This window comes from Aptenodytes patagonicus, chromosome 27 (assembly GCF_965638725.1).
Source record: "Aptenodytes patagonicus chromosome 27, bAptPat1.pri.cur, whole genome shotgun sequence".
In the NCBI taxonomy this organism is placed as follows: domain Eukaryota; kingdom Metazoa; phylum Chordata; class Aves; order Sphenisciformes; family Spheniscidae; genus Aptenodytes; species Aptenodytes patagonicus.
The window spans coordinates 1,539,956-1,567,292 of NC_134975.1; the positions used below are offsets into that span (position 1 = coordinate 1,539,956).

Sequence of the window (27,337 nt, forward strand, 5' to 3'; positions counted from 1 at the left end):
TTGGCTAGTGTTTGCTGGGTCAGTCAATCTGTTGTTTAAAAGAATTTCTTTACAGCTAACTCTGTCTTTTAATACTTTAATGCTGAATTTGCCAACGGGAGGTTTTCATTTACTTGCTGAAAGCTGTGTCGTTTCTAGAGGAACATGTTTGTTTTTCTTCCCTTTTTATTATAAATAAACCACAATGAGTTTATTTCTCCTGTATCAAATGTCTCTGGCCTTTGTGGGAACAGAGTGCAGAAGCGTCAAAATCAAATAGAACAATTTGGAGAGTAATTGTGTTTAGGTGTTTGCTTATCCAGCAAAGCAGTATTTGCTTGCTGTTCCAACATGCCAGGTGCCAGATGTAAAACTTGCTTCCTTTTTCATTGATATTCAGCTCTTGTGTGTAGTTAGAGGGCTGACTCATTAATATTACAAGTGTCATACGTATTGTGTTAGGGCCAGTCCCTATTTTGCAGTCCTCTAAAGCGGAGACAGTGTTGCTGGAAGCTGTCCAATTTGTTCTTCACGAGGCTTCTGTCAGTGAGATTATTAGGCTTTAATCGGTCTCATGGTGATAGCTTTGCTTTTCCAGAAGGGAGTTACTTTTGTGTGTAGATCAGACCACGCCAGAACTGGTCGTTGGCCTATTGAGAGGATGCTTGCTGTAATGAGAAGAGCTTACCTTTCAGAGAGGAGCGAGTGCTGTCAGATTTTCTGAGCAATTCAGAATACTAAAGCATCTTTACGGAAATACTGGCCTAGGTAGACCGAGGCCAGGGAGGAATTCAGATGAGATGTTTTCTCAGCCTCTCTATCTAGACTGCTGTGGAGATTGTAGTTATTGTGCAAACAAAGCAGCGATTGTCCAAAGCTTTGTGTCATCCTCTGTTTTTTGTTTTACTGGGAGCCTCAATTCCCCACTCACTGAGAATTTCAAGCAAGGTGTTTTGGAGTCATTTGTTGTGATTACTCCGCTGTTATCGTCTGCTTTATTTTTCACTAATGAAAAATTAACAAGATAGAAATTTTCTTACGTAGAGTTTGGTTATGTGAATGTTTGACGAGAAAATGTGACCTCAGAAGCAGCTTTTTAACAAGGTTGCAGTGACAAATTCTGTAATAAACACACAATATTTTGGAAGCATATTGTATTGTAAATAATTCCTATATTAATTTGCTGTCAAATATTTAAGTTTTCAAACTAAATCATGTCTGTAACTGCAATATCTTTTTTGGTAAGCTCTTTTGTTCATTTTGTTTGCATTCTTTCTCTTTTTGTCAAGCTGCTGACTGTGTGCTCTTAAATAATCCTACTGATTTCTCCATACTTCCTTCCCTCTACAAGTAAGACATTTGAGAATTCAGTTTATTTAAATTGGAAAAGGAAGTATTGCACCCTTAGAGGGGCCACAGTAGGAAAATTCACTGTAAGTAGTAATTGTGGTTTTGGAGATAGCTTGTTGAATAAGATCTTTCTTACTTTTAAGCCTGTTTCTTTAGGTTCAAGGTCCACTGGTGTCAATGTAGGAAGGATATTTGTTCTCACGGTTTTGTGAAAATATTTTATGACAGCGGTGATGTACTGATACAAGGCAAGAAAAATCCATGTGTTAGATCTTGCCATTTTGGAATGACAGAAATATCTGTCTGATATTGCAATATCCTGCATAACAAGGCCAGCAAATTGAGATTGACCGTTCCTTCTCTTTATGATAATAACATGTTTTTTCTACTTAAAGGCAGACAGAGCGAGGGCCGCTTTGTACCAAAAATTGAATGTCATTCTCTTTAAAGAGCTATTAGTGTGAGAATTAGGAGGACTTGATGTGCTGGGAGAGGTGCGTATGTTCCCTTGAAGCAGCTAAGTTCAGTAACTTTGTGGTGGATTTGCAACATGCAGCTGGATCGTTGAGCTGTGCTATGAGGGTTCTCATGTTTGCTGCTAGAGTATGTTTTGCCCATTATTTTGATCTTCCGCGCAGCTTAAAGGCTTTCACATAAGAAGGATCTTGCCACATCCTGCTATCCAGCCTCTGAACAAAGTGCTTCTGAAGCAGACATTGACTCTTCTTTAGCATGCTGAAAGAGCCCCGAACAGAAGTTGTTCCTTGCATGATCTTTCTTGTAAAGAGCATTGCAGCTGACAGAATAATGGGTTTTCTTAGGCTTGCTGGTGACATGCCAACATGGTTTCCTTAGCAGTGAAATTCCTCAAGAAGCCACGGTTGCTGATGTAAACATAACTGAAAGCTTAACACAGCCCGTACTGAGCTCAGAGCCTGAAATCTGCTTCTTATGCCATGCTGTACAGTGCATTTTTCTTCCGCTCTTTCTATTTTAATCTGGTTTCCCAAGCTTGTAACCAACTTGAATGGGTTGTACTCTTCAATCCAGAAAAGATGGCCTGGTCTCTGCATAGAGGAGCCTGTACAGACTCCTGGGCTTGTACACAGCAAGGATTGCTCCATCGGGCAGCCTCCCATTAACTTGAATATAGCTCTGGTTTTGTAGAACTGTGTTTGGGATGGAGGTGGGGTTATTTTAAATTACCATATGCAGAGCAGGTTTAAGGTTATTTAACAAAGTGCTTTAGTTCCCACTAGTCGGGTTTGAAAGAAATGAATAGCAAAACCAAGAAGAGTTTCGTAGCTGCTCGCTGAGTCTGCCTCCTGTCTTTTTGTCAGGTATGCTTCTGGAATATGGTGGGAGTTTCTGTAAGTCAAATTACTAGTGTTGCACACTAATTTGAGGCTGGGTAAAAGATTAATAATTGTATTGCTTTAACTTTAAGTAGTGGAATCCTACTATGGTGACTAATACTGTTTAATAGTAACTATCCTAGAGTAAGCACTTGTTAATGCTGTAAAATGACTGGGGGTTGTGTTTCAGATTTCAGTGCTTTGGGAAAACCAAGGTATTTTGCTCTCACTTTCTCTGCTGCTTTTTTCTGTGAAATGGGAGTGACATCCTTACGAATACACACTTGGTACTACCTCTTTGGGAAGGCCAGGGTAGGAAGCGTGTGGGAAAACATGTCGCAATAGATGTCTCGCCTCTTTAGTTTTGAAAAATTCATTCTTATGATTGATTTTTTTTTTTTAATTGATTTTTGTTTGGGGAGTGATCTTTTAAGTGCTAAAGCTGTCATCAAGATATCTTTGTTTCGTCATGCATAGTCATCGAGCTCATTGCACTATGATTTGGAATAGCATTTTCCCGTCTGGAAATACATAATTACTGTGCTACCGTGCAGTACGACATGCCAACTAGGTTAGTGCTCTGTTAACGCTGTGTTTAAAGGAAGGTCAGAGTTGCATTTCCATACCTGAATACTTTGTGTGAACAGCGCTGTGTTTGATCAATAGATAGGGGAATAATTGCTCTTAACTTCTTTCTTCTCCCATTCTTGCATCTTGTTCAAGAATCTAGAATTTAATTACGAAAAGTAGCTTCAGGTACAGTTGGACTGAAATGGGCTGCATATCCAAACTGCTTTTCGGGATGGTTTGGCAAGATGTTGCTATGGTGTCAGATTTGGAGGAGAGTTACCAGCAAGGAGTACCTGTGGCAGTTGGCTTATGTTAGAAAAACTGAAGCCTGTTTCAAGAGAATTATTAAATATTGGCATCCGGGAGCCATGAAAGGGTGGGCGATAGGAATTGCGCACAGGATTAAAACCCATAGGAGCTTCTATTTTAATCTTTTCCCAGGCGGATCCACTGTAGTAATACTCTGATGTTTCTGTGTGGCCATGTTAGCTGCTGAACAAAAGGCTGCAAAAATATCTTGTTTCTGTGCAAGAGAACTGAGAGGAAAACAGCCCTGGCGAGGGCCCGTCCTCCCCTGGAACCGAGGTGCAGGATAAATGCCAGGGACTGTTTGGTTTCATTGAGAACCTCGGACTGGAAACTGTGGTGTCGCCGATGGCTGTGGATTGGGGTAAAAGCTTCGTACATGTGACTTAATCAATCACCACGTTTGTCAGAGCCCCAGACTGTCACTGAATGCTGTTTACTGCAGGTTGTGGTAAACCCAAGGGAAGCTATCATTTGGCTTTCTAGTTGTGGGCAGCTATCTACGTGAGTCTTAAGTATTTTGCAGCAAGATACAAGGTTCTCTTTGGGTGCCTGCGTGGTTTTGTTTTTATTTTTTTATTCCTGGGCTAAAAACAGGCTTTATCTGGAAAATCATCTGTCCACGCTGGTCTGTCTTGTGGAGAAAGTGCATACTGTTTAGAATAGGCAAAGAGTTTACGTGTGTGTAATCTTTTGTAGTTGGGCTGGACGGACAACTCCTAGGAGAAGGTTATCAGCACTCACTGTTCTAATAATTCAGTTTCTACCTTAAGGAAGACAATGATGTACCTACCTACTGAATAAGTGCTGAATCACAGGGTTGTTACTCTTGCATAAAGTTTAGTCATTTCCTGGGAAACTTTTGTGTTCAGTCTAGTGGTAGTGGGCTACATCTGTGCGTTTGTGCTGAGGATTAAATACACGTGAATTTCTGCTAGTGGCTGTGACCAGGAGGTTAGTCAGAAAAGAGTATTATTCAGGGCAGAATTGCTTCATCTGGGTTCTTTAAACGCGTTGTGAGTGGTCTTGCTTTACTCAGCTCAGACTGTGAGTATAGCTTGTTCTTGCATGCGTGTATGTGACACTTTCTGGTTTTCCTCATTTAAATGCATTGTTCTGATGCAGGAGTAAACACTGTTAAGCGCTCCTACATCTAAACTCGCATTCTTCTCATTGACTGCTTATTAAAAATAGATGAAAACGTTTCTCTTGAATAGATTTTGTAAAATCCTATTTGTGACAAATCCTTGGGTTTGTGCCCTTTATAGTGTTCAGAAGGAAAAATGCATTTTTTCCCCATGACAAGTTGTAGCTATTTAAAAGATTCCCCCCCCCCCCCCCCCCGGATGGGGTTACATGCAAGATTTATTATTTGTATATGGAATTAAGCTATTTATGTGCATGTGCTGGTTTTACGGGTAACATGTAAAATTTATATGGCTGCACTTTGCAACATAATATCTTGTATAAAGTTGACTTTGGTGATTGTATTTTGCAGATGTTTGTTAGAGGCAGTGAGCAGAGCCTGTATTTAGTAGGGTTAACAGAATTCAGTGATGTATTTAAAGGTTTTAAGGGGTTATCTTCAAGAGTTTTTGGAACCTTTTTAAAAACATTTTACCTTTTGTAAAGGTAGATGTTACCCGTGCATTGATAGCATGATTTGAGTTGCTGATGCACAAGTGCATCATGCGTCCTTTTGGCACAGGTGAGGATCTGAAAGGCAAAGTATTTCTGGCCTTTTAGTTCTTACATACAAAGGAACTAGAGGTATGGCTTGAAGTTTGGCTTCGTGGTCATTTGAGCAACTTACCTGGGGAAGTCCTTTAAAGAAACTAACTGCTGAGAACACCAGGGTCACGCTGACGCTGTGTAAACCATGCACGCAGTCACATGTAAGAATGTTCTCATGTCTGCTGCGAAGAGAAGAATCAACAAAAGTGTAGTACATCTAGAAGAGACTCTTTTATTTACAGTGGTAAGCTTCCAAGCATTTTTCAGTGTCCCAGTCTTGCGAAGCCTTTGAGAACTCATTTTGCTGACCCTGGGTAGTGCCATTTTCAGCAGAAATGGGAATTATAAGTTACCATATGTGTCTCTTTTTTTTTTTTTGTGGGGAAGGGAGGGTCTTCAGCTGAAGTTGATCTGGTGACACCTCCTTTTCATTGGTCACCCCCTGCCCACACACACAAAGCAAGCTGAACTCTGTCCTTAGCTCACCCGGTTTGGTGATGCATCACATATGGCATCTAAGATTACTACTCGTAATACATGGGCCCAGACGGGTGAATCCAGGACAGTGGATCATCTGGAACTCTGAAATGCTGTTGTAAGATAAAGAAATTCTTCAGTATAGTTTCAGTAGTTGGATTTATTGTTTAAAGGTAAAACAACAACAAAAAAAGAATTAAAAAGACTTAAGGCACATGGTAAGTGCTGTGTGGTGAAGTGCACCTTGTGACCTTAAGTGACACAGAGCCAGACCTCTGCAGTGTGGAAGTCTGGCAATGACCATGTATGCAGGGTAGACCCTGCCGCAAAAAACTAATCTTGAATTGCATTCTTTTGAAATAATAAATGTTGAGATGAAAATAGTTTTAATTTGGTAAAGCAACATTCATAAACCTTTAGAAAAGATTTTTGAAACTGTGGAACAGAGTCCCCACAGTGCTGGAGCCAAGTGGACTTGTACTGCGTATATAAATTAATCTGGAGCTGATCTGTCTGTGAAACTTCTAGTACTGAAACTGTAGCAGTATAATGCTTGTGCTTAACAAACACAGCTTTGTAAGACTTGCTGTTTTTGTCAGTAGCCTATTCATGTTCTTAATGGGAACAGAATGGTGCTGTTAAAGGGAAACTGCAAAGCACAAACCTGTTCTGTTTGTTTTTCTTACTGTGGTTTTGGGGATTTTTTTTTTTTTTATTGGGAGGTGACATATGGAGTGAGTAAGGCTTTATTTCTTTCAAGAAATCAGTGGCTTTTTTCTGGAAGACTGTATAGTTTGCAGACCTTGGTATTGTCTTCAAGGAGGAAACCTGATACACAACTTCACCAGAAGGAAGGAGGAGGGAATCTTTGAAGCTGCAACATCATTTGGCCTCAGACAGAAAGAGGCAATTGTCTAAACTTGTTTCAGACATAGTTTTTGTGCTGAAGTTACAGCCAAAGAGTGTTAGGAGTGCAAGACCATTTAACAGGTATAGTCTTTTGAAAACACAGCCTTAGAAAAAAGGTTTAAATGTTGTCTTTTGGGTTGTTGAAGCCTGGGATTGAGGATGTCCTAGCTTTAAGCCTTGGTAAAACCATCGGGGTGGGGTTGTCTAGAAGTTGCCAGTCCTCCAGGCAATGGAAGAAAGACGATATCTAGCTGCAAAATAAATGAGTGGCATTTATTTCTTACTGAAGTGCTGAACTGATTGGTTTGATACCTATTTTCTGCCTAGGCCGGTAACTGAGACAGTCTTAAGTGCTAAAGTGCATACCTTCCTCATTTTGGATTTCTCAAACATGCCACCTAACAATTCCAAACACACTTGAAAGACCTTATCTGGAAGTGGCATGCAACAAAAGAACATTTTGGACTTTCAGCTACACTTCTGGGTTTCAGTATCTCCAGTTTGTTGTCTACTTCTGGTCAAGGACAGGAAACCCAAAATCAAGCTCTGCAAAACCAGGCTTTATGTTGTATTCTTTTAGAGTAAGTTCGAGATGATAAAACTCCAGGGAGGCATTGCCTGTCACATGTGCCTTGAGATCAAGCAGGGGAGTAGGCAAGAAAGGCAAAGTCATCAAGGTCATTTATAGGGGTGAGACCTGAAAAGCAGATGCAGTGGTGATAATAGAATTTATTTCCTTATTTTTGTTATAATCTTGTTACAGTATTTGCTGTTAAATAAAGAGAGTAGTTATCTGTGTTTTGGGGCTAATTTCAAGGATTCTCTGTTAACGTAAACTGCTAGAAACATCAATGTGTTTTGTTTTGTTTTTTTTAAAGCATACAAACATTTTTTAAAAATGCATACAAACTGCTTTCAAATTTGAATCTTTTGCTTGATACAGTCAAGTGTTTGGAGGCTTTGTTGGGGAGATGCTGTGCACTACGTGATCATTTTCCTTAATTTCTCCACTGTAGTAATTATGGCTTTGTTAGACAGTAAATGATTCAGTGTTCTCATTCCATGGGGGGAAGGCGAGCAAGGATGTTGAAAGAGGAGTATTGTCTGAGTGTAGCAGGATTAGCTGGTGTTACCACCTTGCACTGATTGAGCACCACTGTTTAGAATAGATCATCAACTCTAATTGCTAAAAAGCAGCCTGGCGTCATGGGGTGGTGAGACTCCTGAAGTTTCAGGCTTCTCTGTTGCATGATTTGAATATAGGTGTAACATCTGGGCTGATCAGTTGTAGTTCACTGGACTAACTTCTGCTCTGTGTAAGCCCATACCCCTCTGTCTTCTGTCATTGCTGAGTTTGTCTTTTCTCTTGCACTCTCAATGGTCAGAACATCCAGATTGGATTTGCATGATGAGGATCAATTCTAATTTCCTCTCAAGAAATTAGGAGAATCATGTGAAAAAGGAATATCAGAATCCATTTTTTGCATTTTTCTAGGGAATTCTGCTTCTTAAATGTACACTTGTTTAATCACAAACAAGCAGGGCCTCTTGGATTTCATCATGGAAGTGTCTGCAGTCAGGATTATTGTCCAGGCGTTCCAAGTGAGGAAAAATCGTTGCTCTTTGATTGAACTTGCCTTGTTTCTGCAAACCAGAATCTAGAGTTATTTCCTACTCTGAATCCACAGAAGGGCATCTCTTGTGTATTTGCAGGAGCTGCTGTGTCTTGAAAAGTAGGATTTCTTTAAATTCTTATTTTACAACTGTCAGGAGAGAGAAGAGATTAAATGGGGGGAGGAGAGGGTTGAAAAGGGTGAACAGTATTGTGATATATAACGAGATGAGGAATTACTGAAGCAATGCAATACCAGTGCCGGCCTCCTGCCAGAGAACCTGTTCTGTGAAGCTGGCTGGGGCTGATCCATCAAATGCTCTGCAAATGAGCAGGAAAACTGAGCTGGTGGCTCTGCAGGAGAAAATGTCTCATGTGTTGGGACGAGTTAACCTTTGTGAGTAGTGCAGGTGGTAGCAGAGCTTTGCATTGGTTGGTTTGGAAAAACTGAGTTTGGGAAGCATAGTGAGGAAAATGGTAGTGTGTGGAGCTGATGAACTGGATTGTGGTGGTGGTGGGCTGTATTTACGCTTCAGACTGTTCTAATGTACAGTCTGTTATGTTCACCTTCACAGAAGGTGAAGACATCACTGCACCTGAGCTGGTGGTTGCCGTCACTGCAGCAGAGGTGTCAAGGAAGGAGAGCCTGTTCCTCCACTGCATCAGTGACCAGCAGCTTAGCTCACTCTCATGTGTCCTTTTAAAAAAAAAAACAACAACAACAAAAAATCAAACACCCAAAAACTAAAAACCTAAAGATTCCTGACATCACATTTTGAGACACCAGGAAAGAACACGACGTACAAGAATCTTACGGTTGTTAATGGCAAAAGGTCTTGGCTGAAAAGAAACTGAAGCTTTGCTTTCTTTTGACAATGATCCTATTTCCTTAGCAGGGCCTCCTCAGCATGTGGAGGCACAACCATGACTAGCTTAGGATATAGATAAATATAGACTACAACTGAACAGAAACAGTTGTAGCTGGGAGAGGGCCAAAAGAATGTCTCAGCAGTAAGTGTTTTTGTTTGTAATTTCTTTCCTAGGAATGAACAAACACTAGCACCATTTTAAAGCTAAATTATCAGCTCTCATTTGCTTTCCTAATGCTTTCTTTGTAGTGCTGTGTCTTGCATCTGTGTAGAGAGGGGTTGTGGTTCTTGGGTTGTTTTTTCAGCTAGCTGGAAGAATTTAGCAGACCAAATGTCACAAAAGTGTTGAATGTATGGAAGTGAGGTTGATGATTTACCAGGTTTATGTAGTAGGAGTGAATGGTTCTTGAGATTGCAGTCCTATTGTCTTGGTTCTCTTCCTGTTGCTGTAATTTATGATACTCGGTGAGGAAGTCCGCATTTCTGTTCGTATCTAACCATTTCCATTTCCTGTAGATCAGCAGAAAAGGAATAGGGTGAAAGAAAATTTCTCTCTTAGTGAGTCTTTGGTTTCTATCTCAGTGGATTGATACCAAATTTGGACTATGCATGACCAGAGAGAAGAGGCTTTATACAGTAAATTTGTTCCGCTCATGCTACGTATTAAAGGGACACTTCCCTTCCAAGACTTGAGATGTCAGTTTGGGCATGACTATTGCGGTTGTAGTAATCGGATCATAATTAATTTATTGAGATGACTTTACACCTGCCATCCATGCCTACACACAAGCTTTTTTTCTGAGAGCCTTAGTCCCTGTGTCTTCCTGGAGCTTTATTTCAGATAATTGTATTCTGTTTCTAACCTGCATGGATGGCTATCCTTAAGTAAAGAACTCTAATTTATCTGTTTCTTCTAACCTTTTCAGTCCCTACTGCCTAGTTCCACTTCAGTAGGGCTAGTCTAAAAATTGAAGCATTACGCTTTCTAATCCTGGAGGCAGGTGCTTGACACTGCAACCTGTTTGTCAAAATAATAGTTGGTTGGGGTTGGTTGGTTGTTTTAACAAACTCTACTTGGAAATTCAGCAGTGGGAAGACACAGTGCTGCAGGGCAGTCCCAGGAATTTATCGCCCTTATTTCTGTTGCTTGAATTTTGCTAGTTGGAACTTTCCTGCTCTTGCCAAGTAGCATTAGGCTTTTTATTTTTTTTATTAGCTTATGCTCAGACAATCCTTTTTTCAAGCAATAATGTAAGTGATCTGCATTGCGTGGTAGTTAAGGTTGCAAATAGTGTTTTGGCCTGAGTTACCTTCTTGGTTTTCAGTAGTATCTCACCTCAAGTTCAGATTTCCAAATGCAAATCTGTGAACCATAAGCCTCGCATTCGTGTGAGGATAGGTTTGTTTTATTGGTAGGATACTAGTGTGGAGCAAGTGATTACAGAGAATTCTTTGCTTCCCAGTATGTGAAACAGAATGTGATACTTAAATTGAGAGTGCTGGTATTTGTTCGTAATGTGCTGCTATTCCTTAGTAATTCCAACAATTTTCTGTGGCAAATGTTTCATTATATATAGTGTGTAACCATCAATGTCAAGAGTCCAATTAAATCTTGTGGAGAAATTAATCACAAAATAACAAGCTACAAACAAATCTGTGGCTTGTCTTGTAAGGAAAAATCCCTCCCCTTTCTGTGCAGGTTTGTTTTTCCTGAAGTGGCAGTCACCCTGGTCTATTTGCTACCCAAATGAACAAATGTGGGGAATTAAAACTGCCTCTGAAAATGGAGAGGCAAATCTCAGAAAAGCTGGTGGATTTTGTAGCTCATGCAGTCGATCACAGTGTTACCCTTTTGGCATACAGTCTTTGTATAGCTCTTTTTTTTGAAGGTGTACTTTTCTTACAGTGGCAGCATGCCTTTCTTGTGAGCTGGATTAATTTAACTGAGCTACGTATTGCAATCAAGCATTAAAATTAATGCTTTGGTTGGCATTTCAGTGCTTCATGGACATTCTAATTTTCAGCTACTGGGTTTGTTTGGACTTGTTGGGGCCTGACTCAAACCTAGTGCTAGAGGAGTGAGATAACAACTTTGTGTGCAAATGCACACCCTCCACTAAGCAGTGTAAGTACACATTTCAGCTTCGAAACTCTTAGTCTAGGCATTTCAAGTGACACTTGACATCTGACTGTCCAGCACAAAGGAGTGAAGTCCATTCCCTTTCCAAGCATTTCAGTACTGCAAAATCACCTTTATAACCAAAATGGCCTGTTAGCTGGAATGTTTTAGCAGAGACGCTGGTTGCATTGGGAGGCTTAGAGCCTAAAGCCTTTAATCACCTTTTCTGATGTGACCCTCCAGATCAGGCTGGAAGTGTCTGGCAGAACGATGCTGTAAGGCAGCAGATACAGGGGCCTGTGCTGCTCAGTGTCTAATACTCTGTTGCCTTGCAATAATCAGGCTCACGGTAAAGAAAACATGCCGTTTGTGATCACTAATTTCTTGTTGTAATACAAATGTGGGCTTAATTTTAGCTTGAGAAGTAATACCAAATAATTTTGTTTTCTTATTGCTATGTGCTTGATCGCTTCCAATCTTTCAGCCCCAAGAGATAAGAGGTTACAAGTGCAGGTCAGGCTACAAAAAGGCTTGAAATGCTGCAGGGCTTTTTGTTTTAATCCCTTCAAGGTTTCAGTCTTTCTTGTGGTTCTGATGTAATATGAGAAATTAAAACAAAAGACAGCAGCCAGATGGTACATCTCCGGGATCAGACAGATTAGTTTTTTAAAAAAGGGAAAAGTTTACTAATACTTATTCTCTTCTGGAGTTTTTGCTTCTGTGGAGCTCAAGCATCTATCTTCTGCATGCTTCTACCAGTAGGCAAACAGTGGAATTACAGCTACTACCAGGTTAAAAAACCACAACCCTCTAGCTTGCTTTCACTGAATATCAAACAGACATGATTAAAAGTCTGATTTTCTGGATCATAGGGTGTGCTTGCTGGGCAGTAGTCTAGAAGTTGACTTTGTTCATCCTTGCCTCAGTTTTCGGAGGTGCCCTAAACAGCTCCTGCAGTGGGCTCACTTTATTTGCTAAAAGCTGTTCTCAATTTGATTAGTTTAAGATGAGGCTCTGAATTTGCACTTTCCCTTTGCCCTGTTGTTTGGGAATTATTCCGTTTTGTTAGCCTAAGTTGGCTTTGTGGTTACAGAATATTTTCATGCACTCCGAGTTTCCCTTTTTAGGTTTTCATTGCTTTGATATTCCATTTAGATAGCTGTTCTGATTCAAATTATTGCATTTAAATAGTGTATAGTGTATATCTCTGATCCCAAGGGAAACTACACAAGTTCTGTAATATGGAGGCTTTGAAATCATAATGTACTCACATATACTTGGTTTCAGGTTTTCTTCAGCATGTGCATTGCTGTGTTCCAGTGAAACCTTCATGTCGCTGAAAAGAAAAGCAAACAGACCTCAAACTGAAAAATGAGGATATGGTTAAATGAGTTTTCTTTCCTTGGTTTTAGGGGACATCACACAGAAGGGGTATGAGAAGAAGAGAGCAAAGCTTCTGGCTCCGTATGTTCCACAAACCCAAGGTAGGTACTTGTTTCAGCTGCCATAAGAATTTTGCATAGCCTTGACGTTAAAGGGAACTGCGGAATGGCTGTGGAGCAGAGCACTGAGATGTCATTTGCCAACTCTGAACTATTCTGTTTCATATGTGTTTCCTTAGCTATCTAATAATTACACTGTGGAGGTTGCATGGATGCCATGAAGTCATGGGCAGTATTTTGCCTCTAGTTCGCTTGTTCATATTGAACTCCAGGGGTTCCTGGTAGTTCCAGAGCTGTTTGGTGGGTCTTTGTAGAGTGTTGTGTATTTCAACGCTTTGTATGCCCTGTCTTTATCTCCCACATACATAAATCGCGTCCTACTTCCTTGTCAGCTGAGAACTCAAGGGCTTTGAATCAATCGTGAAGTGTGATGTCCTCAAGAATCATTCTTGAAACCTTCTTAAAAATGGCTTAACTGCAGAGTTGGTCTGTACTGCATCCTTCTTTCAGCCATCTTAATTCCTTGTTGGAGAAACAGTAGAATTTTCATAATTTGTTGGTTTATTTTACCAGAGTAGCTGAGTTCATGTACTTTGTTTGCATCTGTTTCTTTTGGTTCAAAGATCCTTAGCAGTAGAGCTGATTTTATGTAGGATAATTATATATAATTGTAAACTGAAGGACATGGCTGAAAGCATGCCTAATAATTATTATGGGGATGCTTACCCAAAATAATTGTACTACTGATATGCTGAGATGCGTAACCATTAAAAACTAATGTGTCTGGCTCTTAGGAGTTTGGGAAGTGAATGGGTATGACAGGCAGTAAGACTGGACTTACTGTAATTTACTGAGACTGAACTACAGCCAAAAAAATTAAACAAGGAGTGAAGGCTAAAAGTACATTTATTGACCATCAGCACTACGTCCATTGGGAAAAGATCATATAGGGTTTTTTCTGCTGAAATTACAGCAGTTCACTTCAGGCAGTTGCTTGAGGAACATAAAAGGACTCTGCCACTGTCATGTGGTAGCTTCTAGACTCTGCCACTCCAAAACACTTGATGGTTGCATTCCTGCTCTCCTCCATCCCAGTTGTTTCTCAACTTTGTTTTGCTTGCGTATTCAACAAAAGCTGGTGCCCGTTCTCTTGTTCGAGACTTATTGCCCCAGTGGGTGCTTTATACACAAAAGAACAGTGTATTCTGTCTGCACTAACATAGTGGAGGTAGCAAGGCAAGCAAAAATTGTTTTTTAGTCTTCAAATTTGAGATTTTGTTACAAACAGCTCTCTGAGTACTGAGGACTGCCTCCCTGAATCAGGACGTGATAGTAACCGAATAGTCAGAGATTCCTACCTTTGTATCAAATCTGTTTCTGTTATTTAAAGAAACCAAAAAGTAATACACACGATTGATCCCTTTTTATGGTCTTTATAAGTAGATATTTGTTAAGCAGGTTTTACAGTCTCTCAGTCCAACGTGTATACCAGTGGAGATCTTGAGCCTTAGAGGAAATGTGGGCTCCTTTCATATGTTCAGGTGCCTTCTTGGCAGACTTGCTTCTGTCCTGGAGTCCAGTGGAGGCTGAAGCTCTACAAGTTCCTTTTCATCTGACGACATGATCTTGTGCCCCTCATGCCTATCACTTTGCATGCATGTTTGGTTTGCTTCAGAAAATGTTGTTTAATTAGGAGGAAAAAAAAAAAGCGTTTGGCAAGACTGTCTGTGGCTCTGCTATTTTAATTGTTGCGCTTTCAAAAGCTGCAGAATGAGACGAAGTTCAGGAAGGAGACACAGGCTGACAGGAGGTCACCAATTAAGATAGCATTTTGACTGCTGTTCTGGCTCAGCCCTCCAGCTTTTTATATATCTTATCCAGCTCCAGATCCTGGGAATCTCCTGTTGTAAAAATCCTGTTGAAGTCATGCATGAGGGATTTAGAATCAGGTCACCTTGTGGACTAAATTAATTTTCTTCTCATTAACAACAACAACAACAAAATATTTACTCCTGGCATTTAGTGCATGACATTTCTCAAAGCACCTTCCTGATGTTAGCTGATGTATTGTCTCCATTTCATAGATGTGAAATGAGACGAAGGTAGGTATGATGACATGTCAGGGCACGTCAGCGTTATAATTTGGGAGATTCTTATTGCTAAATCTGTGCTCCATTCACATTGCCTCTGGGAGCTTGCCTCATTATTTTAGAGTTAAGGCAACAATGTTAATTACCTAAAGATACATGTTTTCCCAGTGCGACATCCATTTTTGTAAATGGAACTTACTGAGGTGATGGAGCTGTGATACCAGAGTTGTTGCTCCTCTGTTATGTGCTGGCTGCTGCACAAAACGCTTTGAAGAAAGTATTTTGAGCAGCTTCCCAGGTTGTGCATGTTAACTAATGCTGCTGATTTCACTGTTGCCAGAACCAAAACAGGGAGGACAGGCATGCTTATTTCATGTTACACTACCGACTAACCACCTGCAAAAATAAAGAAAGGCCGCCCTGCTGTCATCTTATCCTTAGTGTCTTTCTGAACAGGTATAACTGTAGCTAAACCGTAAGTTCTCTTTTGAAACAGACTGGGGTCTCAGTGCTTTGAGATGTTGGTTTTATTGGAGTAATGCTGACATTTTCAAGTCACCCTCAGAGTCATTTGTGAGGACCGAATATTTTTATGCCTATTTTAAAAGATGCAATACAATGCTATTTTTTGCTATTTTGAAAAATGCTTTTTGGATGGACAGTTGAACTGCTGTGCTACCAAGAGATGGTATAGTAACTCACCACCTCTTGAAACTCGTTTTTGTTGCAGACTACAGGCAAACTTCTGCCTAGGGAAAGAGCTCCTGTCCATATTAGTTGCTGCAAATCTGGAAAAGCATTTACAACTCTTTAGCTCAAACAATGCAGACGCAGGAACGCCTCCTGCCAAAATTAGCAGCCCTTGCACATAGGCTGTTGGCAGAGTACGTTTTCTTGCTATTTAAGATAATGTATTCGGTTCCTTCTGCTAATGTGTAAAGGAAATTATATTCATTAAGCACTGATTCACTGTCAGAACCTTCTTATGTAACTGCTAGAGTGCTCTTGCTTCTGTCTTCTATTCTCATGATGATGAAAAAAAAGAAAAAACTAAAAATTTTAAACAAGCAAAGAGAACGTTGGAGTACTTACTGTTTTTATTGAAAAGGTAAGAAGAATGCGATCCAGTGGTTTTTGTATTCCAGTACCTCAGGGAAAGGTGTTGGAAGACAGGAGTAGTATGCTAAAATTAATATTGTAAACCTGTTGAGATTGATAACATTTGAAGCTAATTTAATTGATCTGTGAATTTTAGCTGTTAATGTATGTTTTGTTGTTTTTTCTGCTTCATGTTATTCATGGATAGCACGAGGTGGGAACATTATAGATTCTGTTACTTTAGTGTTTCATTTCTTTGAAATCGTGGCACTTGGAAGAGAAGCATTTCTTTGCTTCCCAAGAGGGCTGTCATATATTTCCTGTCTCAGAAGAGTTCTTCCTGCCGCCCTGTGTGTTGTGGACTGCCAATAAGCCAGCAGAACTGTACAGTAAAGTTTTGCTTTTCTTCCCCCCCCCCCCCCCCCCTTCAGCATCATGCTATTTCAAATGGGAGCTAATGTGGAATAGTAACAGTGATAAAACAGCTTTGTCTAAACCTGTAAATCATGCACACGCGCTCCAGCTTAGTGTTGTGTAGAGAGTTTCACCCACTTACAAGATCTGACTTGCAGTTACCACAAATGGGGAATTATTTTCTTCCTTATTCAGGCTGAGGGGTATCACAATTTCAAATAAAACTTATCACTTGACTCTAGGAAATATATTTCTTCATCTTTGAAATAATATCCAGGACTAAATCAATGGGGCACCTGAATTCTTCCTTCATGTCTTGTACAAGGCAGAATTAAGATCCATCTAGCTACTAACTCCTGCAGAAGTCTCTGAATCTCCTAAATCTGGTGAGTTCTCAGCCTTCTCAGTGCTGGAAGACAGCAGCAATCACACTAAGCTTGTGCAGCCATGCCTGCCGCTGAGCAAGACTGTCCCCTGTGTTCTGGAAGTGCTGTTCAGGCTGACTTCTATACCCTAGATACTTGAGTTTGTTATTTACATGGTTTTTACAGGCATGTAACTTGAAAAAAAAATCATCTTGTTATAAGGAATAGCCAGTCCAACACTAGCACCTGTTCAATTCTGTATGCAAAACAGCAGAATAACAGGTTTGCCTGCTGCTTTTCTTCTGCCTGATGAATCTAGCGCTTACTGTCCTTGTTATTAATGTAAACACTTATCCTTGTTGATCATACATGATGCTTATAATGATTCTTTTAATCTAAAACTCTTTTTATGAAAAAAATCTGAATCTCTAAATCCTTGAACCTCTTCCTTCAACAAAACGCAGGGATCACAAAGCAGTCAGTTCTGCTTAAAAACTAAGGACAATTAAAAATCCATAGCATCCTTCAAAAGCGAATCTAAAATAATTTATTTTTCATGTCTCTGTAGGTTTGGATCCTGCCAGCAGAAACTGCAGCTATAGCAGGATTATTCTAAAGGGAATGCTAAATAAGTCACCTATCACCTGCCAGGCTTAGCTCACTTACACTGCTTTGTTGTATAACCGTTTGTGATTTACTGTAGCTATACACTTTTTCCCTCCTCTGTGCTTGAATGTTTTCTTCGGCTACTGTAACACCTTATTATGTCATAGCAAAATACTTAAACAAAGAGCTTGCTCTTGGTGCGTCATGTCACTTACAGACACGTTTGATCCCTTTGTAAATGGAATGTCATGTTTGCCTTGTGGTGCCCTGCAGAGCAGATGAGATGCTTTTGCAAGACTTGAGAACTGAATATGAATTTAATAATTCATTTAAAATAGTGTTAAATCTGCTGCTGACATCTAGTGGGTACTTGAATTCGTAAATAACTCGAATGATCAGAAAGCATTAAGCTTTTCTTCTCAGTCTGTGAAGTTGTCTTGTCTTTGGAGCTAAATAAAACTCTCGTTTTTGACGAAGGCAAATAATATGCTACAAAGATGTTAAACTAGTTATCAATGAAATGTGTTCCAGAATGACAGGAAGGGGACACAAACACTGATTCTTTTGGATGTGGGTAAACGGAGATTTTTGAATTGAAAATCTTCCTCTGAAGCCTAGGTCTTCTGATTACCAGATCCTGCACCTAAACCACAGAAGTCTCTTTTCCTTTTCCATTCTACTTTTTGTGCTGCTGGCACCTTTGTATAGGTGACGGTTATGTTTTGATAAGCGAATACAGAACTGTGTTATATGTTATGATATCCAAAAAATACCAGTGAAAATGGGGAATAGTTGTTTGTCCCCGTAATACGGTTTGCGGATTTCTGGCTAGCAGGATATGTTCTTTTTAACTAGAAATAAAGATTCTAAATTTTTGGCATGATAGTTTAAAGAATCATTAATACATCAGCTCAGTAGCTTGCCTCCATTGAATGTTGATATCGCAAACAGAACTACTGAAAATTTGAGTAAGAGATGAAAAGTTTTGAAAAGGTTCCCAGGCCAAATAGTAACACTGGGGGTTAAGAGAGAATTTCTTCCAGGAGCGCGTTGCCCCAGTATTCTTGATTTTTATGCCCCCCCCCCCCAAGCATATAATGCTGGGTTAAGTGGATGGTTAGTTTGCTGTAGCATTCAATTAATATTCTGCTCTTTTTAGGATGTTGGAAGGTATAGGAGATGGTTGAAGACTTCTGTAACTAGTTAGGTGTGATTTGCTGGTATTGTAAGTTCCCTGAGCTTGAGGCGCTTGCCTTAAGTTGTTTACCTAAAACCACACACTAAGAAAGTGGTATAACTGGAATTGGACTCCAGGATTTGTGGTTTCCTCTTTACTTCTCTAATCCTTTGGTAGTTTGTGAGAATTCGTAAGCGGTGCATATTTAGATGACACAATTGCTCTTCTTTTTGCATGACTTCAGGTGACAACCTGAAGGTAATTACAGCTGTATGACCTTGTTTATAAAAAGTTCCCACTGATGCACAATTCATTTTAGAATTGAAACTCCAGTAGCAACGATTCCTAGTGTCCCTTGCTGAATTATGTAAAATGATAATTTCTTATCAGATTATCTATTTAGCTCCCTGTATTCATATGAAAGGCAAACTTTCCAGGATAATAAAGCCGCTCACTTCTTGACACGCTGAAAGGAGCCAGAATCTGGACAACTAGAGGTCTCTTTGGTTTTGTAATCAATGTGAACAGCAAAGGCTCTTGCCGCTGGTATATTATTGGTTTTCCTGTCAATAACACGCGCTGGTCAGTGGAACACTGAGTAACGAACCCAGCTTCTCAACATATTTTTCTATGGGTTTGCTCTTCTTCACAACTCAAACTTAATTTGGGATAATGACTTACTGCATCAGTGAAACCCCGTTACTCGTTGTGCCCATAGCAGCGGTGTCTACAAGGAGACTGGTGTAAAGGACTGTGATCTCTAAAAGCAGTTTACATATATCACTCTACCACAAGTTAAACTGCTAATTCTCTTCCATCTTAATGCATTAATGAGAGTATGGTGCAGTCCTGTTCCCACTGGAAACATGGCAAAATAGGGAGCAAACCATACAGATACTAAATCACAAAACATTGAAGTTCATTCCAAATGGACCTATTAAGTGTGTGGAAGTGTAGGACTTACCTGCCTTATCTACTATTTCATTTATCAAGATTTATCTGAATCTTATCACCTTTGCTTTTGTATTTTGTAATGAATTCTTTAAAAGTGACTTCATCTCATTTTATTACTGATAGGTTACTTAATACACAGTTTCACATAATTTATGTCACCTGCTTCAGTTTTGCTGTAAATTGTCTTTTACTTCAAGTGCCTAACAACCCCTTAAAAAGAAAAAAGCTGGGAAAAACTCTTTAAGAGTAGGGTCAAAGAAGAGACAGGTATATCTTAACTGATTAGGGTATAATTGGACAGATGTATTAATATACTAATTAGATCCACTTCAAAAAAAAAAAAGGGGGGGGGAAATCCTGTAATTATATGGTAAAAAAGTATGGTCAAAAAAGGCTACTTTTATTTCCTTCTCTCAGAGAATTGTGGACTGTTTTCCAGGGGTTGATCCAGCGTTACAGAAGGAATCCAGAACTCAGATGCCTGTTCCATCTGCAACTCCAGCCTCAGCATCATCATCCTCATCCAAATTTCACCGAGCTCGCTCAGGGGGAGCCAGAGATGAACGCTATCGATCTGGTAAGGGCAGGAGCAAGAGTTCACCTGGGATTCCTGTTAGTGAGGAAGACTGTGCTGTGTACTCTCAAGGAGTCAAGCTTATTATTCGTCCACTGATGGAAAGTCCTACCTTGGTGGTTCTGTATAAAGAAACATCCGACTTGTAGGACTGCAGCTGCTGAATCAAAAAGAATGCCAAGTAGAAAAAGCAAATAACTTTTTGCCACCTTGATTTTCTGGCTTGAATGCAACTATTCAATGCAAGTTGTTCACAGAATGGAAAGCCTTTTTTAACCATGTCTGTAGGTAACCAGATTCAGTGAAGTGACAGGTAATAATTTGTTCCTGGAATTGGTGATTGCTGTGCATATCTGCTCTAGGAGCTTGGAAAATGAGAGCTGGCTTTCTCTATCTGTGCTTAAAGTACTTCCAAAGAGCAGCAGAAATGGCTGACTAGCGCCCTGCTGACTTCCTTCTCCACTTAAGGAAAGGAGGAGGTGGCGGCACCTATTTTTTTTTTTTCCCACCTGGTTTTGTTTTTCCCTTTGTATTAACAAGATTTAAGTTTTCTTCTCAACACAGCCAAATAAAGTATACCAAATACACCTTCTCCAGTAACTCTGCTATCGTATACCACCATTTCATAAAGCATTAGAAGAGCCTAGTTTTCTGCTTTTTAGAAAAGCATAATTAAAATACATTAATCTGAGAAATTCATGTAGATGAGCTCTCCCTTGTCATAGTAGTTTTTTAATAAGTTGTCTTCTCACCATCGATGATGTGCCTTCCTTTAAAGAGTTCTGGACATTTGCAGAGGGATGGAAGCCTCATGTCCTCGCCTGTTTCATTTATAATCAGCACATATTTACAGCTGCAGTTAGTATCTTCCAAGACTTACATGAAATCTGCATCCATTCAGGTTTTTGCACATAAGGTTTTTCCTAAATCAGACAACTGGCTCAGAATTAGTCAGTTAATAGACTAGAGTTGCACCTGGGGCTGTAACACTTTAGCTTATGTGCATATTTTAAATTATGCACAAACATATTTTAGGATAATCTTTGGTTGAGGGGAACAATCTGGTGGGGTTGGGGTTTCTATGAAAGTTGCTAGAGACAGAGGAATATGATGACTAATCCAGAAGATTCCAGACTAAAAAAACTGGCCCTGCTATATAGCTCGATCATGTTATAAACCTCAGTTAGTTTCCCTGGGTTTGTGTTTTGGTTTTTGTTTTTTGGGTTTTTTAAAAAGGAAATGTTACTCATGAGATGGCAAAACATAGCTGTTTGGGAAGGTACTGTAAAATGGAGACTTGCATAAATATAGTCGGCTAGCAATAGTTGCGCATGTGTAAGCCTTGTGTGTTTTTCCTCCTCCTCTACTGTTGCAAAACTGAGTATATGAACTTCCATTTTGCAGATATCCACACAGAAGCGGTTCAAGCAGCACTGGCAAAACATAAAGAACAGAAGATGGCCCTGCCCATGCCAACGAAAAGGCGGTCTACATTTGTTCAGTCTCCAGCTGATGCCTGCACTCCCCCAGGTTAGGTTCTTACAGTGTGCGTGTCTGTGTGGATGTTAAGGTATGCATTAGTAACAGTTTCTGAATCAAGAGGCTGCAATTGTCAAAATACTCAAGCTCTTCAGCACATTTGTAGGTAGTCTGTTACTCCTGTAGCTCTCTTGTTACATTTGAGCAGCTGCTTGTTTTCATGGAGCTGCTGTTAGGGCTGTGAAAATGCCTCCTCTTCCGGGAGCTTTTAAAGAATCAATTGGCAAGAGCTGAGCAGGCTTTCTGGACTGAGGCTTCTTCTTTTGCTTCCCTCACACCTATTTCAGTTGAATAATTCATGTTTTGATTTTGTTAAGGTTTAATACTCAACATACAGGAAAAGGATTTGCAGCGATGTACATTTCTGGGCAAGGACCTTGGAGAGGGTCCTGTGGGATTCCATGACTTGCAGGACTTTTCCTTCCTAACCCCTCCCATGTAATGGCTGCGGCAAAATACCTTGGATAACGTGGTGTCTGTTCTGGTGCATGTGCATCAGATATTAATAAACCTCTCTGTTTTCAAGCAGCTATATGCACTGGCTCAAAAATGAGTATGTGTAATTTTCAGCAGTGACTTTTATGTTGTCTCTCATTATGCAGAAGCATCACAGTCATTTGGATTGACGAAGTCGTCTGAATATTATGAATTCATATCTCATTGTGAATTCATATCTCTCTCTGAAACTGCTCTGCTAGGCCACTTCACTCATACCTATTCTTTTACCTTCTTTTTTCTTCATACTTCCTGTTTTCTTTTCCTTTCTACTGGGGGCTAATGCATGTTCCTGGTGTCTGCTTGGGTCTCAGCTTTGTACTAACTTGTCCTGGTGTCTGCTTTGGGCTCAGCTTTGTACTAACTTGTCCAGGACTACAGCCCATTCTGAGCTGTGGGTACTACATAAATAAAGGTTAGTGCTTACAGCGTGTCTGGAATCAGTCTTTTTCTTCAGCTCGTAACTACATTCTACTTTGGCAAGTAGGTAGAACATGATTTAATAGTTTGATTTACAACTAGAGTATAGGCAGGCAATCACTTTGAAGAACACGTAAATTTTAGGCCAAGGCCTAACTGAATGTTTATATGTAGCACTGTACAACTTAAGATATCAAGTAATGAGTGCTTTCTTCATGATAAATAAATAATTAGTTCACAGATTTAGGACAGACAAGGTATCTGTTCTCTCGGAAACACAGGATGCAGTTCCTTGTTGTAGTTTTCTCTTTTTTGTTTTGTTCTGGGGTTGGGTTTTTTTGTTTGTTTTCTGCAATTGAAAGGGACCCATTTAGAATACCAGACAAAAGCATTTTCTGCATGTGGCCTTGGCACATTTGTTTCCCAGGGCCTGCATTCTGCTTTGTTCCTGTGAATTTTCAGTTTTGACAATGATACTGACCCCTCACTTTCCATTTCAGAATTACCAAAGTTAGGCAATACAGCATCTGATATTATAGAATATGAATGGAAAAGTAATGAGAGATTAAACTCGGAGAACCCAGGGGAAGGATACTTGTCTGAGGAGGTGAATCTCTTGCGTGCTTTAAACAGGGGCAAAACACCAGGGGTAAATGCATTCACACTGGAAATGTCTGCTGCTTTAACTTCTGTTTTGGCCGGTGTAACCTTGTTTGACACAGCCCGCGAAAAAAAGATCTTCGTATTACAAGCCTGTACCATTAATATGTGAATTGGAAAGAGAGCATGTTCAGTGCAATGTGCTTTTCCCTAAGCAGCTAGATTTTCTTTTCTGCTTCCACACAGACACGTCTTCCGCATCCGAGGACGAGGGGTCGCTAAGGCGCCAAGCTGCTCTTTCTGCTGCATTGCATCAGAGCTTACAGAATGCTGAGTCTTGGATCAACCGATCTATTCAGGGGTCATCCACATCTTCATCAGCATCTTCTACACTTTCCCATGGAGAAGGCAAAGGGACCAGTGGGTCACTAGCTGATGTATTTGCCAATACTCGAATAGGTAGGAGATGGGTATGAACAGAAAAATTGCTTCAAGTTCAGATTGTATTAATAAAGCTGGAGTTGTCCATGGCATACAGGAAATTTGGATCAAGAGTTTAGTTAGTTTTGATGGAACTTGCTAGGATTTGTTGGAGTTGCACCATCACGACGTGTTTTTTCTTAAGAATTTCAGAATATTGAGTTCGTTGAAAAAGGGGAAGTGGGGAACAGGAGCTTATCAAAGTAAAAAAGACTCCAGGGTGTGATGGCAGTAGTGACAGGATCAGTAGGCACAACTTTCTTTCTGTATACTGTGTTGCTTATGTCTACAGCTATTTGAAGCTACTGTGTGTAAAAAGCTACCGTATGCAAGTAGTATTTGGCATCTGTGTCCTGATGAATACCATAGGGATGTCTTTGCCTATCGAGTGGGGGAAATGCTGTGTTTTAACATTCTCATTTTGCTATAAGCCCTAATGGTTTATTTTTTGCATTAGATTAAAAAAAAAAAAAGAACCAAAACCAGCCATATATGTGAACAAATGAGCACGTCATTAAAAAAAATGGTTTTAGCAGAGTAAAGATTTAGCACAGAACTTTCATGGCTAGTCTGAGAAACAATCAGAGCATCCAGGTATTGAGAAGATGGAGCAAAATCTACAGATCTGGATACCCCAGGCTCAGTTTTTTGAGGCTCTGAGGTGCTCCTTGCTGCTGATGCTTCTGTATGAAATTGCAAAGTTTGTTTTTGCTCTGTGTATGTTTGTCTTTTTTATCTGCTGTTAAGGATATTACTGCATCTTAGGAGGCGTCTGTATTTTGTGTGCTCTCTGCTTTTGCTTAACTGGTTTGGGGCAAGCAGTGCATAGAAGTGCTGGTGGTTTTAACTGTTTCACTTAATTTTTTTTTTTTATTGCTGTTATTTTTGTTTGTTTATTTGCTGGGGTGCAAGTTGTTTTCTGAAACGGAAAGCTGGGGAAATTGCCCATAAAATGTAGTCGATATATTTAATGTGTCTTTGAAGCAGAGAGGCTGTTTTTAATTGGAGCATACAGAAAGCCACGTTACCTTTTGTAATGAATTAAGGTAATACAGCTTTTTACCTACTATCTAATATAATTAGTATTTTATGCAAAATAGAAGTTTTAAATCTCTGTTGGAATTATATTTGCCACGTAGATGCCACATTCATCCTGTGTAAACACCTAATTTAAATGAATAAGAACTCTCACATAGGCAGTTTTATACATCTCTTTGGAGAGAGCAATGAAGTCCTGCAAATGTTTGGAGTTGTATAAAATCTAGGTCCTTCCTAGTGATTGCAGAGTTCAATACATGAGAAATATTCCTTGCCGCCATATCTCCAAAGGTATGCAGAAATGAATTTTTTTTTTTCTCCTTAGAAAGAGGGGCAGAGAATCAACCACAAAAACCTTTCTGTGGGAATTATTCAGTATCTGACTTCCTTCAGACTCTCTCTGTGCAAGCCAACACACAGTTCCAAAATTGTTGGGTTTTTTCCTTTGTAAGCAAGAGTTGCTGGTTCTGTTAAGCTAGAATAGAATATTCTTGCCCTATCAGATGATTGAACCTACTGTGTTGTAGAAAGAAATCCCATGTAAGCAAAAATTGCTTATTTAAGAGAAAGTTAATGAGAGAATTACTGAAGTATGCAGAGTTATTTGCAGTTTTGAAGCTTACAAACTCATCTGAAAAGCAGAACAGTGTCTTGCAATTTAAAGCAAAAGTAAGATCCAGCTTGGTCTCTTAATTAGATTTTAAGTTTATTATTTAACTGCTGGACAGGCTCATACTGTTTAGCCACCCAACTGGAAGAAATTTAAACCCAACATGATTTTTTGCTGATCTGCTTTAGTCAATAGCCTACCGCGTGTTTTGTTTTAGAAAGCCCTTACTAACAAAAAAGTTAAATAGTATAATTCTAGCAAGAGAGATTACTGCATAGGTGATGTAGGTTTTTGTTCTGGGGCTTTGAATATTTCAGAGCTCATATGGATCTCAAACTTTTTTTTTTTACAGTACTGAAATGTCAAGAGATTGAGCTTGATTTGAAGGTTAGAAACCAAGAATAGGAATTCTGTTTTGCTGAACCACTTTCCTGACATGGGCAAAGCCACTCATCTTGTGCCTTTGTTTTCTGTTTTCCAGAACAGATAATGTGCACCTCCTAGAGCTACTTAATGTTTAGGAAGCGGTGTGTTTAGCATTAATAAGAGCTCCCATACATTCAACCCATTAAATTCTTAAGATTGTTGGTAACAGGTAACTAACACTTTGCTTGTTCCATCTCATAATAGAAGGTATATGTTAACTGCCATCTCAATTTTCTCCCTTTTTTTAGAAAATTTCTCAGTTCCCCCAGATGTCACAGCAACTACCTCCTCTTCCTCAGCACGCCCAGCAGCGATTGACCTTCCTCCTTCAGGGATCGTGAAAGGCATGCACAAGGGATCTAATCGGTCTAGTCTCATGGATACTGCTGATGGTACGGAAACTTTCAGAGTACCCAGAAATTAGAATGGTGTTAAGGAAGGACTTAAGTCACATGATTTATTCTCCCAACTCAAGTTGATCCCATTTAAGCACTTCACAAATTTGAAATGGTTATGGCATTAGCATTAACACATTCCTATGCCGCAGTTATGACATTGGCATTAACACATTCCCACGCTGCAGCAATTACCTACGATGTACTGAACTGGAGAAAATCATGGGAGAGATAATAGGCTTTTCTCTCCTCTACCACTTTTTAAGAAAAAAATTACAAATGTGTAGGTGGGCTAATTGTTTTTAAAAGCTTTTGTCCTGGAATCCCCAAAAGGAAAGGTAAGATGAATGAAATAATGTAATTCTTAACTATAATTAAGCTCCCATGAAGCTGATAATACTCTAAGCTGGTTGGCATAAACCTTTGTGCAGAGGGGTAGCATTAACGCTTCTGGTCTTGTTGTGTCCTCCCTCTGCTGGCAGTCTTGCACTGCAGTTGGTGGATGCTGCAGGCAGGCAGAGATCTGTAGGCTGTGTTTCACAGCAAGTACGGTGTGTCAGAGACCAATGGAAATCAGGCTTCGGAAGGGAGTAAATGCTTTAAAAATGAATTTCTATTACTAGCATTTTCTGACCACTGAGTTAATACAGAACTGGTATAATACTTACAAATGTCATCCTGCACTGGCCCAGCCTTTAGTAATGGAAGCCAGTAGTTGAATGAGTGGGCGCGCAAGGAGAAGTATCCTCCGGTGGAAGGAGGTAAGATGTAAATGTTAATAGACATGATGAACACTTTTATTAGACAAAATCTTTCCCTCCAGGTGTTCCTGTGAGTAGTAGAGTCTCCACGAAAATTCAGCAGTTGCTTAACACCTTGAAAAGACCTAAAAGACCACCTCTGAAAGAATTTTTTGTGGATGATTTTGAAGAAATTGTGGAAGGTAATAGCACCAAAAAATGGTTTGTATTAATCATTTGTTGTAAGTACACAGACATGCACAGTGCTGAATTTATTTATGCCATTGTTTTCAAAGTTGACTCTGATTCGCTATTTGCAGCTAGCAGTAGCCTTCATGAGTAGTCTGATACAAAACCAATGTTTGAAGTAATTTACTGTACTGCTGAGCTTTGGGTGGCCTCCTCAACATTAAACTTGTTACGATAACTAAAACTTATTAACAAAAATATTTAAATAGGTTTTTAAAATCCCTTCATTTGCTTAGGCTATTATAATTTCCCCAAAGGGATTGTCTTTACTGGTAATTTCATTACAACCTTATTTTGTAAGATTGTTTTTCTTTTCTCCAATCCTGTGTTACTTTCCTCGCTGTT

At 39.7% G+C, this 27,337-nt stretch overlaps 1 protein-coding gene across 3 annotated transcripts in view; it reads left to right on the top strand.

Moving 5' to 3' along the window:
* DIP2B (disco interacting protein 2 homolog B) overlaps positions 1–27,337 on the top strand; it is a 71,589-nt gene that overhangs the window by 17,753 nt on the left and 26,499 nt on the right. For 2 of the 3 annotated variants that reach the window (XM_076360596.1, XM_076360597.1), the window contains exons 2-7: positions 12,693–12,764; positions 19,866–20,003; positions 21,405–21,530; positions 23,301–23,513; positions 25,857–26,000; positions 26,827–26,946. In XM_076360596.1, the coding sequence (XP_076216711.1) occupies positions 12,693–12,764; positions 19,866–20,003; positions 21,405–21,530; positions 23,301–23,513; positions 25,857–26,000; positions 26,827–26,946 (813 nt within the window). The remainder of the gene's footprint in view (positions 1–12,692; positions 12,765–19,865; positions 20,004–21,404; positions 21,531–23,300; positions 23,514–25,856; positions 26,001–26,826; positions 26,947–27,337) is intronic. The other variant, XM_076360598.1, reaches the window with a different exon arrangement.